General features: G+C 32.2%; 1 protein-coding gene across 1 annotated transcript; it reads right to left on the reverse strand.

The window, feature by feature from the left end:
• Positions 1 to 836: 836 nt before the first annotated feature.
• LOC136978051 (homeobox protein CHOX-CAD-like) lies at positions 837 to 3,502 on the reverse strand. Its single transcript, XM_067273694.1, has 2 exons — positions 3,045 to 3,502; positions 837 to 1,580 (listed from the first exon to the last, which is right to left on the reverse strand). The coding sequence occupies exons 1-2, from the start codon at positions 3,439 to 3,441 to the stop codon at positions 1,192 to 1,194; spliced, it is 786 nt and encodes a 261-aa protein (XP_067129795.1). The 5' UTR covers positions 3,442 to 3,502; the 3' UTR covers positions 837 to 1,191.
• Positions 3,503 to 16,945: the final 13,443 nt, after the last annotated feature.

Here is a 16,945-nt window from a genome sequence, read left to right on the forward strand (position 1 = left end):
CCTGCAACCGTTCTAGACCTACCACATTGCTCTACTGAGAGGGAAAATTGTAGTCAAGTAAGAAATAACTACTGTATATCAGATAACGTTAAATGGATAGATCTACGTAAGAGCGATAATTGAAATATATTATCCTAAATATTGTTAGAACTATCAAAGATATTTTAACTAAATTTTATATTTAGAATGTTGATTGAGTTGGTTTAAAATCATTAAAATTTTATTAAAAATTACTCAATAGTTTGAGATATTAACTTAAATTCACCGCTGCAAATTTAAGAAAAACATATGGTATAATACGTTACAATCGTTTTTAGTGTATGTTGGATACACAAAACATTTTTTCTCTCTTCTAAAACTCTTTGACTCGTAGAAAAATAAACAATTCATCATATTTTAGACAAGTTAAGTACAGAGACTTTTCTGCGTACAGAATGTAAGCAAGGGCAGATGTCTTTATCAATTGATTTGACTGATGAATTTTCAAACTCTCCGACAGATTACATTGTTGAGACAATAGTTGTGTAACAACATCTGTCAAACACTGAATCGCATTGTGGCAAAGGGTACATCAGCTCGGACAATACCCGATAATAAAAAATCTGTTCTGTTCAATCGTGCGTATTAAATCGGATTTAACAAGATAACGAAAGAAATTTAACCCAAAACAATGTTTTTCATGCTTAATAACTAACAAATAAATGTATTTTTAAAGTTTAATGTACGTTAAATTCGTTAATTGCTCATAAATTAGTGTATAATAATCGAAAGCGCGAAGGTATTCTCATGCACATTTATGATGATAAATATGGTTAATTAATGAATATTTTCTTTATAAATTCAAGCTCTGTTTTTAAATTTAAAGAAGAAAATTTCATGCAAACTAGGACAACTCTCTACTTGACACACGTTTGACAAATTTCTCTATCGCCCCACACTTCAGTAAGTTGTAAATCAAGCTATATAACTGTCAACAAAAGTGCTTTTACGACAGGCGGCTGAAGTTAAAAGGGAGAAGTCTGATGTATTAATTGATGTCCAGTTCTACCCAAGGAAGAAAACGACGTGTAAATAATTTAAGTAAATAGTTTTTAATTTAATATAAAAAAATATTAATTATACAGTCAATAATAATAAAGATGATCTCTTTCTAAATTCCTGAGACTTCTTTAGGGTCAATCCTAGACTAAACTATAAGATTTCTTGTTTAATCTGTTGAGGACAACTATCTATATTGGTAAAGAAATGATCTACGTCTGCTGTAGGCATCATAGATGTCCCAGTTAAGATCGAAGGATCCATCAACCAATTGGGTATAGGTTGTTGTTGCATCATTCCCATATTCGGCTCCATAGATTTTGCTCTTTCTTCCGCTTTCTTTTGCATTTTCCTTTGCTTGGCTCTCCTATTTTGAAACCATATTTTCACTTGACGGCTCGTCAGATTCAATTCTTTAGCAATTTCAGTTTTCCTTTCTATGGTTATATACGGAGACTGAATAAATTGTTTTTCCAATTCAGTTCTTTGAAATTCTGAATATACCACACGATACTTGTCTTTGCATTTACCTTTCGGTGAGTCTAAAAAATTGGAAAATTTAAATTTTAAAATAATATTTTACGTTAGATTTACGTTATCAAGGTTTTCTTGCGAAAAGAATTGTGCCAAGTATTGATTAGATAACAATATTTAACATTTTATCAACAACAATCATAAAAATGGCAAATAGAAAAATGAAAAAATAAAAAAAGAGCTAAATTTTGCAGTTAAAAATGCATTTTTCATGGTTGCTGCTAGATCAGGTGGAGTAGACCACCTGCCATCAGGTCAAGGGTCATTACCATTAGTCGCGACAACTCTGTTAAAGGCCGAAAATGCTCCTAAGGTTTAAAGAATATGAAGTATTTTTAATGAATATTAGGCAAAGAGTTACTAAATAATGCAAGCAATTTGGTTAAATGCTCGTTTGAATAATCCTGACTTCAATCATTTACAGTTTGAAGCATGTCGGAGGACATCAAAGTTCTTCAGAAAATTTTGATAATAAAAGGTGTTTAAAAAGGATCTAAACAGGTAATGAGCTAAAAAAAAAAATTTATTTAGAGTGCCGATAAGTTTAGTGAAATCCATCATAGGCACATCAAAAGAGCGTCAGTGTGTCTCCTGTGACCGCAAAAAGGCGCTCGCCAAGACGTCTTTGACTATTCATTCGGGTTGATTGAAGTTCAAAAACTCGCCGCTGTCATTAGGGTCAAATGGGAGTAGAGACTGCCTTAATGGAATTATACCCTGCGGATTTTCAGTTTAAATCTATTCTGCTTTTGTGTATATCTGGTAATGCATATCTGTAATTAGCAAACCTAGCCAGAGCCGGATTTGAGGCGATTTGAGCGATTGATGCCAATCGGGCCCCGCGCTTGAAGGGACCCCACATCACATCAAAATTTATATATTTAAAAACAGTACATGTTACAAAAATAAATATCTAGATATATTGTTATGAAAAATAAAACAACATATTTCAATATGTAAATTAACTGTTAATTAATGTTATTTAAAATTTGAGGGGCCTCGCAAAAAAAAAAAAAAAAAAAATTCAATCGGGCCTCTTAACTATTGGATCCGGTGCTGAACTTAGCTATAGTTAGCTTATAAATTAAAATGTGATTCGAATGCTCAAACTGTAAATAGTTTTCTTGCGACGTCAATATTCCGTATGAATATTCTAATTTCCTTTTGTTTTAATCACGTATAGAATTAGACTGTATATAAAGATTAAGGTAAAGTTATTCACATATAAATGAATGATTTAAATAGTAATTTCTACCAAATTCTTTTCTAAAAAACTATTTTTCAAGAACAAAAGGTTAGAACTTTCATGAAAATTTCTACTGAAAATACTCTAGAGATTCCAGAATATGCGGATTATGCCAATAGAAACAAACATTCTAATAGAATTCAGGAGTTAAAATGAAAGGAAAATTGAGAAAAAATTACAAGTAAAAAGTTTAGAATTAAATTTAAAAAAGCCTTTAGCAACTCACCTAAAGCACAACACTCTTGTCTATGTTCAACTTTAGAATGCTTGTCATACATTTCGTAATCTGAACTTACATTACTGCAGTTAGCTTCGTTGAGGACAGACGGGCTGACTTCCGCATTATTAACAATATTTCCAGATAACGGTATATGAGGTTGAAAATTGTAAGGATCGTAAGCTAAAGGTTCGTTTTCTGCCGGATAAGTAGGTGCACAGTTCGCTTCTGCCTGATTTGTCCAAATCCGTTGATCTTCGCTTTGTTGCACGCGACAGTGATATTGATGAGCCCATGCTAAATTTTGTGCACTTCGATCCTGTGCATCGTTACACTGATTATTGTAGAAATTTGAACAGCTCGAAGTAGGAAACATATTGTAATGATAATTGTGGGATAATACCATAATTTTAATTCGTTCCGCTAAAATTTCAGTAAGAACCACGCAGAGTTCGTTAGAATTCACTAAAGGGGCACTGTGACGCGTGTCAGGTGACTTATGTATAGATGGGGGACAGGATACGTATTTGGACTAGTGACCAATCACAGGACACATTATCAACGTCACATGTAAATAACTGACTTTATCTTTAGGGTGATTTTTTTTTATCCAGAATCAAGGACTTTTATAACAAATATCTTATCTTATGGATTTACAGATTTTAAATCTTTGTAAAAATGGTAACTGAGATTTTTTATTTATTTATTTACTGATATTAGATATGAATTAGTATAGGTAATTGTAAGATATATAAGAAGAATATTTGCTTATAATTTCCATAATTTTTTTAGCTTATTACCATGTTCTATATTTTTCATTAGTTATAAATTTTATATGCCACAATTCTTATGATTTCCACGTTATTTGTGTCATTTACGTAGTTTATTTTTGTACATATAACCAAATGAATAATTTGATTATGAGTTATGCTTATGGCTTTACAAAATTCAATAGATATTTTATAGTTATAACCCACAGCAATTAAGTTATATTATAAATGTACTCAATTTAATTATATTACGATAGGTCTACTGTTTTAAATTATTGTTTGCTTTAAAACATAGACTAAATTGTAAATTTTAGTCGTCTTTATGCCTTGAATTTGCAACGCTTGCAATAATTTTATACAAATTATACAACTTACCTCTTTGATACAATTGCCTCACAATTATATCCAGTACATACTTCTAACATAAACATAACTCTAACAACTAACTCTACCTCACTCTACTCTACTCTAACACTACCATACAAAGGAATATTAATTACTTTATGATTTATAGTTTTGCAGATTTAGTCTAATTATTACAAAATTATAAACGAATATTTATCAAAAATTTGCATGAATTCTTATAGTAGTATGCATAATTTGGATAAAAATAATATATTTTTATATTTAAATTGACAGGTTTTCATTAAAACTTCAAGTAAAGTAACGTTTAGCGTGTTCTAACGGTGTCTAAATTGCTTTCTGAGGTTTAGTAATTCAGTTTCAGGCTTATTTAAGAGGTTATTTTGATCAGTTTAAGGTATTCTCATAACGTGTTTGAATTGTGTGCTATTTTAAAACCTGCTTTAGTAGCAACGAATTATCTTAACAACTAAATTACACAACCGATATTACCTTCTTACAAGTAGTAAATAAACCTCGGTTGGTCAGTTTAAAGTATTAAAATACTAACAACATGGGAATGTAAAATGACTTTGTTTTAGCTTTTTATGCTTAATTTAAACCTAGTTATTTAAATTTCCACGTTGTAGCGTATAACGATTGAAAGTTGTTTGTCTATCATCCCTGAAAATCATAAAATCTATTATATTATTGTAAGAAAATTTAACTTGTAAAACTTGCTTTCTGAGTTAAGCATAATATGTTAAAAAGGAACTCTACTTCCTACATTCTAGCCCCTTGTATAGGCGTGACTCAACCGTCTACGCTTGTCATTGGCTTTGAATTTTTGAAGTAAACAGCAGACGTACTCATAAATAAGCATAATTAGCTTCTATCTTGATGAAACCGTGTTTTGTATTTTCTTTCTTCCTTCTTCCTTTCGGAGACACAATGTAGTGACGTGGATTTAAAAAACACTGGGCGAATTTTTCATCCTTTTATTCAGTTGGAACGCTTTTTTTATACATTACGCGTTTCGGGCCGATGCCCCTCTTCAGCCAACTAAACAGTAAAAGCATTTTTTACATAAGAAATGGCTATAGACATGTACTGTGTATTTACAATAAATGCCGCGACTGCATACATAGCTGATTTTTGGAGGACATTACCTTCTAAATCCTGGTGGTAAGAGCTTGTATACCATCAAAAGGTGGACCGTACCTCATTCGCAAGCATAGACAAAGTGCGAATAGTCCAAGGGCACGGATCTTCATAAAATTCCATAAAAAGTTTTGGTATCAATCTGTGGAAACATGTCTAGTTATTCTCCACGGATCGTATTTATAAAATCATACCTGAGATTCGTCTACCTGCATGTTATCTAGGTATTCCTTTGCATAGTGTCTAGAGTTGTGTTCATATGCCGCTCTCGTACTCCTCCACTTCAACGGCGCAGTACGATCTGTTTCCGATTTGCATACGTTTTGGCTAAGTACCGGTAGGGTGGGTATTCCTTTTTAAGGGGTTTATTTCTTTTCCAATAAAAATTATTCTGGAGCTTAGCGGCGTTTTTTAGAATTTATTAGTGCACAGCCTGTGGCCGTTACTATTTTTTCCGCTTTTGGTTTTTTTGATATTTGTCACTATGCAAATGACGTAACTTCAAGTCTTAAAACAGTTTTCTATATTTTATAATATTTTTTATAGTAATTTAATCCAATTTTCATTGATTTTTACGCTTAGATTAGTATTTATACAGGTCTTATTTTTGTTTTTATTTTTAATAATTTCTACGCTTTCTTTGAATTTCCTGTTGTATGTCTTCTTTTCTCTATGTAGAACGCTTATTTTATTATCATCAATTTTACAATTATTTAACACACAGTGGTCATGGAATACTGAGTTTAGTCTGTTGTACTTTAAATCGGCTATATGTTCTTTCACTCTTATTTTAAGTTTTCGTTTTGTTTCTCCTATATAGAAGTTGGTGTTTTTACAAGTGCATGGTATCTTATAGACTACGTTTTTCATATCATCTTTTTTTTAACTTCTGTTTCTTTTTTCTTTGTTTTGCTTTAAGTCTAAATAACAAATTTTCGTATTTTGGAGCAAGTTTTATATTATTTTTCCTCATATCTATGTCGATTTCCTCATAAAGGTTCCTAATATATGGGAAGCTGATATATTTTACTTTCGGTTTGGTTTTTTTATCCTTTGTTTCAGTTTGGTTATTAGTAATTAGCTTCTTACATGAGCCAAAATTATTCCTTAGTAAACTTAAAGATGACAGCATTTTCAGGACCGATTTACACATAAAGCGAGCAAGCGAGCATAGATGAAGTCCTCGAAATTTTCTATTTATTATTATTTGCTGCAAGGTTTATGTTATAACTAAGAGCCACAACGAGTAAGTTCAGACCTCAATATACCAAATGGCTTCTGTATAAAGAGAATCTTCGACAGCATACTTAATCTAACAGAGTTTTTGAGGCTGTTCCATAAATGACGTCCAGGGTGGGAGAGGGATTACGACAAGTCAAACAAGGGAAGGGAGGGGTTGAGCTTCAGTAGACGTCCGTTTAATTCATTAAATTTTATACAGTTTATGCATTTTATTATATTTATTTCGAAATTTCTTGTGTGTTTCCTTTCTACTTATCATATTTATCATTCGTAAACTGATAAAAGTTTTAAGGGGGTCGAGTTTTAGACGTCCGAAAAGGGAAGGGGGTTACGGAAAACTTGGCCAAACTGGGACAAGGAGAGGAGGAATAAACATTTCAAGAAAAATTCTAATGTAATCCCTTATGAGTAGCCCCTTAAGATAAATAAAGATAATAGATAATCTTCGGAAGAATACAGTAGATGTGGAAACAAGATAAATTTAATGGAGTAAATGAAGTATAAATGCACAAACAAAGCGTGGGTGGTCGTGATCACAACGTAATTGCAAACTCTAATCGGGTATATTAACAAAAACCAATCATTAATGTCATAAAGAGTTACTAGACATATTTTCCTTCATTTTTTCAGTACTAGAAAGTTTTAGAAAAGCATTATTCATATGATGAAGTGATGCGTTATTAGTCATTACAGGAACATTAACATTACTATGAGCTATTAATGCGGCCTCGACATTACTATAACCCATATAACGTAGCATTTGCATTGCGTTAGGCCATATAACGTCGAATTTGCATTACAATAGGCCACGTAACGTAGAATTTATATAAGTACAGTACGTGTCATAAAACACAGCATAAGGTGCGAAGTGTGCTTCGGTTGCGTAACTTTTTTAAATATTCAAATATATATATATGAACTTATAGATAATTTACTAATCATTTTATTATTTTACGACTCTTAAATCATATACGAAATGAATTCTTATCGTTTCTGTCACTATTCGCGTCATTTGTTTGTAAGTTGAAAGCTTGCCGACTTGATATAGGATACGGTTTAAATTTTTGTAGTTGTTCCGGTGGTACAAATAGAGAATTGAAAATCCCTTGTGTTAAAATCTGTTAACACTGCGGGAGTGAAACTATCTCCTGTGATGTTTAAACCGACAAAGAAAAATCCCTCCTTCGACTGCCGATGAATTAAATTGTAATGAAGCAATCCCCTATTTTTAACTGTTTAAGCTTTAATTTTTGTTAAAATAGTGTAACACTAAACATAGCATTGTCATATTTTTACACGTTGTAGCCTATGATGTGATTTAAACGAATTTTTCTTGTTTGTATCATTTTTTATTAGTCTCAACTTTAAAATATAGCAAAAATATGCTGTAAAATTTTAATTATTAAGCATAATTTATAGCTTATCTCACTCAGATTTAAGTAAAATATCGATAAAATTGAGTTCGTAATAACAGTTATCTGTGATTTATAGGGACTGAGCGTAATGCGAGAGTAAAAGAAGTTTCGATTTCTAGGCTAAACTTCGACCCTCCAAAAAAGTATTAATAATTTAATTTTTTATATTTGGTTTCGGAGGTCTCTTGGAGATGCTGTGGATGTTACTAAGTTCACATTGTTCAAATTACACGTTAAAAATGTTATTTATTTATATACGAATTTACAAATCGGCATAGGATCTATCTCAAATCTACCGAAAGTAAGCAATTTCCTTAGGCAATTGTTTATTCCCTGTAGGCCTAAATACGGATATAGGTGTGGAGAGGAAAACAAATGGGATTGGCTCATTTACAAATTATGGGACTTCTTTCTGAAATACGAAAAACTGATAACAGTTATCGCTTCATTAACATTAGGAAGAAATTCTTTCTTTCTTTCTTTTCACAGTTTAATATGGAGATTTTAGCCTTTGCGGCTCTTTCTCCGACCAACGTTGATAGTTTCTAAGCGAAACGACCAGTGAGGCTAATGTAGCGCTGCAGCATTAGGAAGAAATTTAAGATATCGTAGTTTAAATGGGTGTCTACTTGATAGCCTATCATTGTCACATTTATCACGATGAAATAACCAAACTCTTTATATGGTTTTCGTTTTAATGTTTGTTATATTATAGTATTTGATTTATATAATATAATAGAATGGTTAGAAGTACTAAATAATCTTAATCTTTGCTGTTATTTTTTGCCGGAGTAACGCCGGGCTTATCTGTTAGTTTATGCTAAATAGTTATTTCTAGTAACAAATTATAATAATCTGTATGTTTTAAGAGTGCATTTTATGAATAAAGAATCGTTCTACCTATTTCATTTGTTCAAAAGGCCTGCTCTACTCCCGTGCCCCATACAAGAGCTCGACATCCTTGGTTTTCTATATTCGTAAAATCCGATAAATTATATGCGATCTGAATGTTGCAGATATTGTTGTACATTTTGTACTAGCAAAAGTTGCTACATACTTTCCATTCCTTTACTCACGCCCTTTAATCAGAATGAATATATAGTGTTAAGGGAAAACTAACATGCCGTATTACAAGGGTCGCGCTGCATACTGTCAAAATCGTCCCTTACGGACTGTCCATAAATTACGACCTGATTTTCTTGAAATCTTTACTCCCCTCTTCGTTGTCCAAGTTTCCGTAACCCCCCTCCCTCTTCGGACGTCCCCTTAAAACCTTTATCGCTTTCTGAATGATGGATACTATAAGTAGAACGAAACATAGAATAAAGTTCTAAGTAAATATAATAAAATGTATAAACTGTATAAAATTTAATGAAATAAAACGGACGTCCACTGATTCTTGAACACTAGATTACAACTATATAGACTACTATATACGCAGATCAGTGTTTCGAATGGCGTACCTATTCTAACACTTTCAGGGCGATTTGGTTGGATGTTCTTTCATATCCGCTTAAAGGTGGTAGAGAGTCGTTAATCTGAACCCCGGTAATCGGAACGATTTTCAGTCGGACAGTGTCGTGCTGAATCGAATGTTTTTGATACTAAATTTACTTCTAAAGTATAATTTTCATGTTTTTTATATTCTTTAATATATTTATTTTGTTTGTACAAAATGAAGAAATAATTTTTAACGATACGATAGCCTCGATTCTTATTATAAAAATTTTCGTTAGGCTTAAAATCGACGAAAATTCAACACGAAGCGACACGCAACGGTGAAAAATTTGAACATCGGACAGGTTAATGTATTTTTTCGTACGTAATCGGTAATCTGAACAAATCACTAATCCCAACAACCCCAGTCCCCAATTAATTCGGATTAACGACTCTCTACTGTATATGCATGGGTACAAGTCTTTCTTTTTCTTCACCATTCTTTCATCTTTTGGAAAATCTACAATAAATCAAGACATAACAAAAAGCATGTTAGACTTGAAATAATATATCTCTTGTACGCTTTTAAAACCGTTAAAACCTTGTAAATTAATAAAACGTTTTTTTATAAACGTCAAAAATACACATGATTTTCTTATGTTCTTATGCATGTTATTAAAAAGTTACCCTTTTTTTTCATTTATTTTCTCAGATCTTTCTCGTCTGATTTGTTTATGACTAATTTAAATGTATTTATGGTCACTTTTACATTGGTTTTTATTATTACAATTTTAATTTGTACTAGCTTTGTACTTTTAATACCGAAGAATATTTAATACTGTGCAATGTTTGAAATATTTAGTTATAATTTGGTCATTTCACTTAGCGTGGATATGTAAATTAGCACGAGATTGTGCGACGTAAGTGAAGAGGTGCTATAAAAGCCCGTGCATACCTTTGTTCAAAAACCATGTGTATTTTTGACGTTTATAAAAAATAGGTTTCCTGCCTATGTTCTGCGCTACTGACGGAGACCTATTACGGTAAAATAGCGAACTTTGTAGTTGCAAACAAAGTTATGACAAATGGCAAGATTCTAGGATCGTATGAGGGGGGAGGAAACCCTTCCAAATTGTAGACTCCCCTGCGCGATCAAATATTGTCTAATGAACCACAAACCCCTACGGGCGACCCCTCACGAGATATAGCCCCAAAATCCGGTCGCGAGGACTATACCTGTGATTTCCGGTCACGCGACACCTACGTAATGTACCAAAATTTTGCTTTTTCTCTCGCACAGGGGTCTAGAATTTGAGGGTTCCCGCCCCTTCACACGGCCCTAGAATCTTGCCAAAAGGAACCACGAAATATTTATAGCGTGGTAGGTTGTTAATACTTCTTACAATAACTCCATAGGGGTAGCGTTTTTTTTATTTTTTTCCGAATAAAAAAAGACCTAGTTAGAAGAAAGGCATAGATTAACGCTGTATGCAGGCTTTACTTTTATTTGTCTATCTTCGTTAATTATAAAGGCATTTTTAAGTTTTGATGAATATTTTATTTCCAGTAAGTAATAGTCTCTGATAATGCAATCTGGAGAACAGCGTAGCCATGACAATTCTGGGCAATGCGCTCTTCGTTTAGCAGATAGAAAACTTTACAGATATTATCAGTATATTATATTTGGATCAGCTGAAGATATCTGTTGGTTTGTTTTCCTACATCTTTTTTTTTTGTTCCAAAAAATCTAAGTCTTATTGCTTGTTTGCGTTCTTCCTTTTTTAAACTTGCTGGTTTATTCTAAGCTTGTAGGGAACTTGTTCTTGATTCTATTTTTCTTCTTTACTAATAAAAAGTAAGGCTTGCATTGCATCCACCAAGAAGTCCAGCCCTGCATGAGCAAAAGACATTAATCATTTTCCATTGGTCATTAAGCTGAAAAAATAATATATGGCCATTGAGTTAATACGTTTATGTTGATTGTTTTATCACTTTCCTTTTCATCCTATGTTGATTGACAGGAAATATTGCATGTACTTTCTTCCGTTGCAATAAATATTAAAGATTTTAAAACTTTTTATTAATCAATTTCCAATGCCATCCATGGAGCAAGAATACCCGAACATGTCGGGTATTACCGCTCAATGGTTAGGCACTGTCACTCATAATTTAATTTTAAGATTTACGTAGAACAATAGTCACATTTATAATTATTTGAGTTCTACATTTCTAGTCTTTGTGTGACCAATTTTTATGTAGGTCTTCTTAGATTTTCGCTTTCTAACGCTTCTAGTTTGTGATTTTCTAGGAGTAGCTGTTAGAATTTCTGAACTCTTTATTACATATACTCAATTTTCGTCATTAGTATCGTTTGAAATATAAGAAATGGAGGAAATATCACCTAAAAGCATTGATTTTTAAACTTACCTTACGCGAGCGTCATTATCCTTCATTGCCATATTGGATTCTGATGCTTTTTTTTTATTGGCCTAACAGCATATTATAAATTAAACAAGAATGGGAAGCTAGATATATGTAGTTTATATACGTAATGATTAAAACTAACAGTTTAAAATAAAGATGTACTTATCCTCAGTTGAAATTTGCAAAGTTTTCTGAGATCACCTCAAAAACAACACACGAACGAAAGAGAAAACCTACTTCTGATGATTTATAGACTTATGATGACATTTCCTACCTGGCCACAACAATCAGAAATTCAAAATTCCATTCTGTTTCGAGATACCTAAGTGAACGAGATTACTCGTCGAGGGACACTGTCAACTGGTCTAATGCTAACTGGATGATAAAATACAAAATTTATTGTTTTCTATATAAAAATCACCATTTAAATTTATATATTTAAATAATATTAAATTTTTTGAGTAAATTTAAATAATATTTTTTGAGAAACGAATAAATTACATATTTATTGTTAGAAGCTGTCCGTAAATGACGTTCAGAAGGAGTGAATTACGACAAATCGGACAAGGGAAAGAGGAGGGGAGGAGTCGATCTTCAGTGGACGTCTGGTTTATTTCGTTAAATTTTATACAGTTTATGCATTTTATTTTATTTATTTCAAAATTTCTTGTATTTTTTGTTTCTATTATCTATTATTCGTAAAGTGATAAAGGTTTTTAAGGGGGGGTCGAGTTTTGTTGGACGTTTGAAGAGGGGAGGGGGTTAAATTGTTTCTTACATAAAATAATTAACTATGCTACAATATTATAAAGGAGCTTCTTGTCACGAAAATTGTTGAAACTATTATGCTACAATACACATTTTCTTTTCCTAAGTTGGAAATAACTCGTAAATCGTAGTTCGTAACTTATAACTCGTACCTCGTAAGTATTAACCATATATATATATATATATATTACCAATATTTACAAAAAATAAATAAATAAATAAATAATATTCGCCAAATCGTATACTTGCTCAGAGTGCAAAAATTTGTCGCCACTTGACTATCGCCGAGTTGTCTACCCACGCTGAGCGTATTTCCGTACTTTTTCCTAATATTTGAGAGGTAAGGTAACACAAATTCTCGATTCTAAGAAAACTTAATTTACTTACAAGACAACTCGTACTTTACATTAATACTATAATACAAATATTGACAGTCCTCACTGTGGGGCGCCTATTTAAGTATTCGAATCCTCTAAAAGCTTAAGGCTGTTTCAGAATTTAAGCTTTGCCCCAGGCAAAGCTTAAGATTACTTCAAAATTTAAGTAGTTTGCTCTTTAATTTGCAAAGTTTAAAGTTGGTTTAATTGCTATATTTAAATGCAATGGGGGCATTATCAGATCAATTGCAATAGCTCGTAAGTAATAGTCTATAAATTGGTCTCGTGCGCTTTCAATACTCGACGAAAAACCCATTAAAAGTGTTGAAGATGCGCACCATTAATTTTGCCCATTGTTATCTGTCCTTGGTTAAAAATTTTCCATGAAAAGTTTTGCTTACTCAGCTATTTGTTACTAAGTCCATGAAATCTTGAAATGTCTAGTGCAGGGATGGGCAATTTGCGGCCTAAGTTAGTTCTTTGTGAGACCCGCGTGGCGCAAAATATTAAAAAAAATATATAAAAGTTTAAAATACTGATATCGAGCGATCCATAGTCGTACTAGATACAAAGTACTGTACATGGCTAGTAGTTTAATCTGACACTTCATGTAGAGCTACAAAGTTTAACACTGATTTAGGCTACTTTAATTTTATGCCTGAACAGTTCATGCCAGCTGAGAATTCACAGCTTAAGAATTACATGGATCAAGTGGATCAAAATTACTATTAAAGTTATGCTAATCTCTAACCTTGCTTACGTAGATCAGTTTGACCTTCTGGTGACCTTATCATGAGAGCCACGTTTAACTTCTCACGATCTTTCTGTATAGACTTATGCTTTAATTAGGCCTACTTAAATCATAACTTTGTGAACTGTTTTAAATTTTGTAATTTTGGTTTAGGAATCATGTTTTAATCGTACACTCGTGTCCAAAATCAAAGCGACACACACAAATGTACATGACAAAAACACGGAAACGAATAACCTTCCATTGCAATATATCATCCAAATGCCTTCTCTGATAAACTAATGATGTATAAAGAACATTTCCTCACTGTTAGAGGTCCTAGCAGACGATTGTTTGTCGAAACGACTTGTTTGTATAGTGGCATAGCCCATTAATTTAGTTGCATGAATAAGCTGCTATTGTACTGTACCTCATTTGCAAGATACTAGCCCGATAAAATGGCACTTTGCTGATTTACATAAGTTTCACTGGTTTTGTGTTCGTTGCTTTAGTGGTTCAGTAGCTGAGAACCACAGCTCTATCTGATGATTGATTATGGATTTATTATTTAATTTTATGATTAATTATAAAATTATCTATAATATAATTTAATTAATTAAACCGTAAAAAAACGCTGAATTGTCTCACAAGTTACACATTAATCCTATCAAATTATGATTTTATTTAGCTATTTTCTAGACGTAAATCAAAATTTGTATTTTTAAATACAACTTTAAAATGATTTTCTTCAATCATAAACAGGACATTTTCCTTATAAAAAATGCGTTAATAATGAATAGGAAAATTTATTTCAATATATATATATATATATATATATATATATATAATATTTGCATAATTACAGTTCAACATAGTTTCGACCTTCATCTGATTATCATTAAAAAAATATCTCAAAATGTAAATTATGCACATAATTTTCATATTAACAGGTCATTAACTGGTTTAAAATTATTTTAATGTCATGCAACCGACGGAAGTCGCGCTAACTTTTGAAATACAGATTACTTTAAGTATAAACATATTGATCCTAAATTTACATACAAGTTTTCCATTTATCTCTGTACATATCGGTTATAATAAGGAGTCAATGCGCTTGAGTGATAACTTAAAAGATAAATTTCTTAAAATATTTAACTCTAATGGCAACCACGTGCTTTGAACAGATGTTTGAACTGCCGACAAAGTAAATGGTCTTCTGCACAATTTCGTCCTTTCATTCTTTTTCATAACGATCCAGGCAAATTAGGTTGCAATAAAACTGTTAAAAGTCGAGCAGGTGAGAAGCTTCCTTGCATCTGCACTGTCACACACCCCCATTTTCGGTTGTCTTTGATGTGTTAAACTGTGCAGTGAGGAGCATCAAACAAACAGCAATGCTTCTTAACTGTCAGTATCTTAATCTTTCTTTGTAATACGGGGTATATTTATATGCTCTCGCTACTACTATACAACTAGAAGAGGACAGGAGGAGGAGGCAATATAAACTGTTAAGTTATTATATGTAAAATTTTCTTCTTAATTGATTGATAATGGTCGAAAGTTAATTTAGGTGGTTTTTTCTTTATGTAATTGAAGAAAATTGATGCAACTTCGCAGGTAGATAAGTTTTCAAAAGGATAGTTACTTACTTCGATAAATTTCTAAAATGACTTTAAAATGTTATATTCGTAATAAGAATTTTAAATGTAGGATGGCATCAATGTGTTAGTAATTATGAGATGCGGAGGAAGATGAAACAGATGAAGATGCTACTAATATATTACCGGTAAGTCAACTTATCGATGTTTTAAAAGTATGGAATTTTTTTGGCGATTATTGACGTGAATTCTCGATGTTTGGCACTTGACACTGTCAACACACCACATTTTGTTAAATAAAAATGACATGAAAAAATTTCGATTCTTCGTAGTAAAGATAAACAAGTTTTACTTGGATACCTTCTTATAGTTAAACGATTACAAAATTCCATACTTTAATACATTTTTATAAAATTTAAAAATTATTTAGCTTTGCAATTAAAATGAACCACGATTAATGAATTCAAACGTTTTAACGATTTACATTTTTTTTCTTTTTTTTTCTATTCCGATTGTTCGAATGAAAGTGAGATTCTTGTATCAGTGTCGTAGTTTCAATACGCAGAGCTTTGTGTTTGCTCTGATAGATGGTGTTGTATGTCAGAAAGCAAGCTGTTATCGTCGAAAAATGTGCTGTTTGCACGTGGTGAATGAAGTTTATTGTGAATACAATAGTAACATTTATTTGTTCAGCCACATACTTTACTACATTATACAAACTCAAAACGGTCATCAAGAGAAAGCGACCCGGCGTGTTATCAAACGGGGTTATTCTATTGCAAGACAATGTAGGCCCGCATGTGGCAACAGTGTGCTAAGATTTGCTGCGGCGCTTCCGCTGGGAGGTCCCTGACATCCCGTTATAGCCCCTACCTGTCACACTACGACTTCAGCCACCGAAAAAAGCTCGCAGGGGCTGCCGGTTCGCTAACGATACCGAGGTCCGAAATTGCAGATTGATTCCTCAGCCAACCGCAGACGTTCTTGGCTCAGGGTATACAAAATCTAGTGATGGGGCACTTCTTGATACGTAGCCTATTTATCATTATAACTTTCTGTATGTTCACATATTCCAACCAATAAATCAATATAGAAAAAAACCAAAAGTCTTACTTTCATTTGGGCGACACTTATAGTTTAGAAATCATGCACTTGTGGATGTGACTTACTAAGTTACAATGTAATTTAAAAAAAATGAATATCAAGTAGTACGAAGAAGACGTGTATTTAAAATAATTTAGAATAATTAAAATGGAAAAAAAAAATTATTACGGATGCAACGTGGTTTACTACAAAATACATAAGCTGAGAGGTGATGCGGAGGATGAAAGATGAGACGTTTATTAAAGGTAAAAGTTTCAGTTTGATTACAGAACGTTACTACAGTATTTAGTTGCGTTAATTACAAATGACAAATAAAATAACTAACAAATTACGAATTAACCTTCTAAATTAGTTTGTATTGTTTTCTACGACTTTATTAATCATTTACATTAATAATGAGCATATAATACAGAAAAGGTTACCTAAATCTGCCTTCGTAAAGTAATAAGTAATAGTCTGAAGAATCATTTCTAAACAGTTTCGAAGAAAAAAGGAAACAATTTTAAATTATTTTATTTATATGCTTAAACGCAGGGCGTATC

Source organism: Centruroides vittatus, unplaced genomic scaffold (assembly GCF_030686945.1).
Source record: "Centruroides vittatus isolate TY-2023 unplaced genomic scaffold, ASM3068694v2 contig_487, whole genome shotgun sequence".
NCBI lineage: Eukaryota > Metazoa > Arthropoda > Arachnida > Scorpiones > Buthidae > Centruroides > Centruroides vittatus.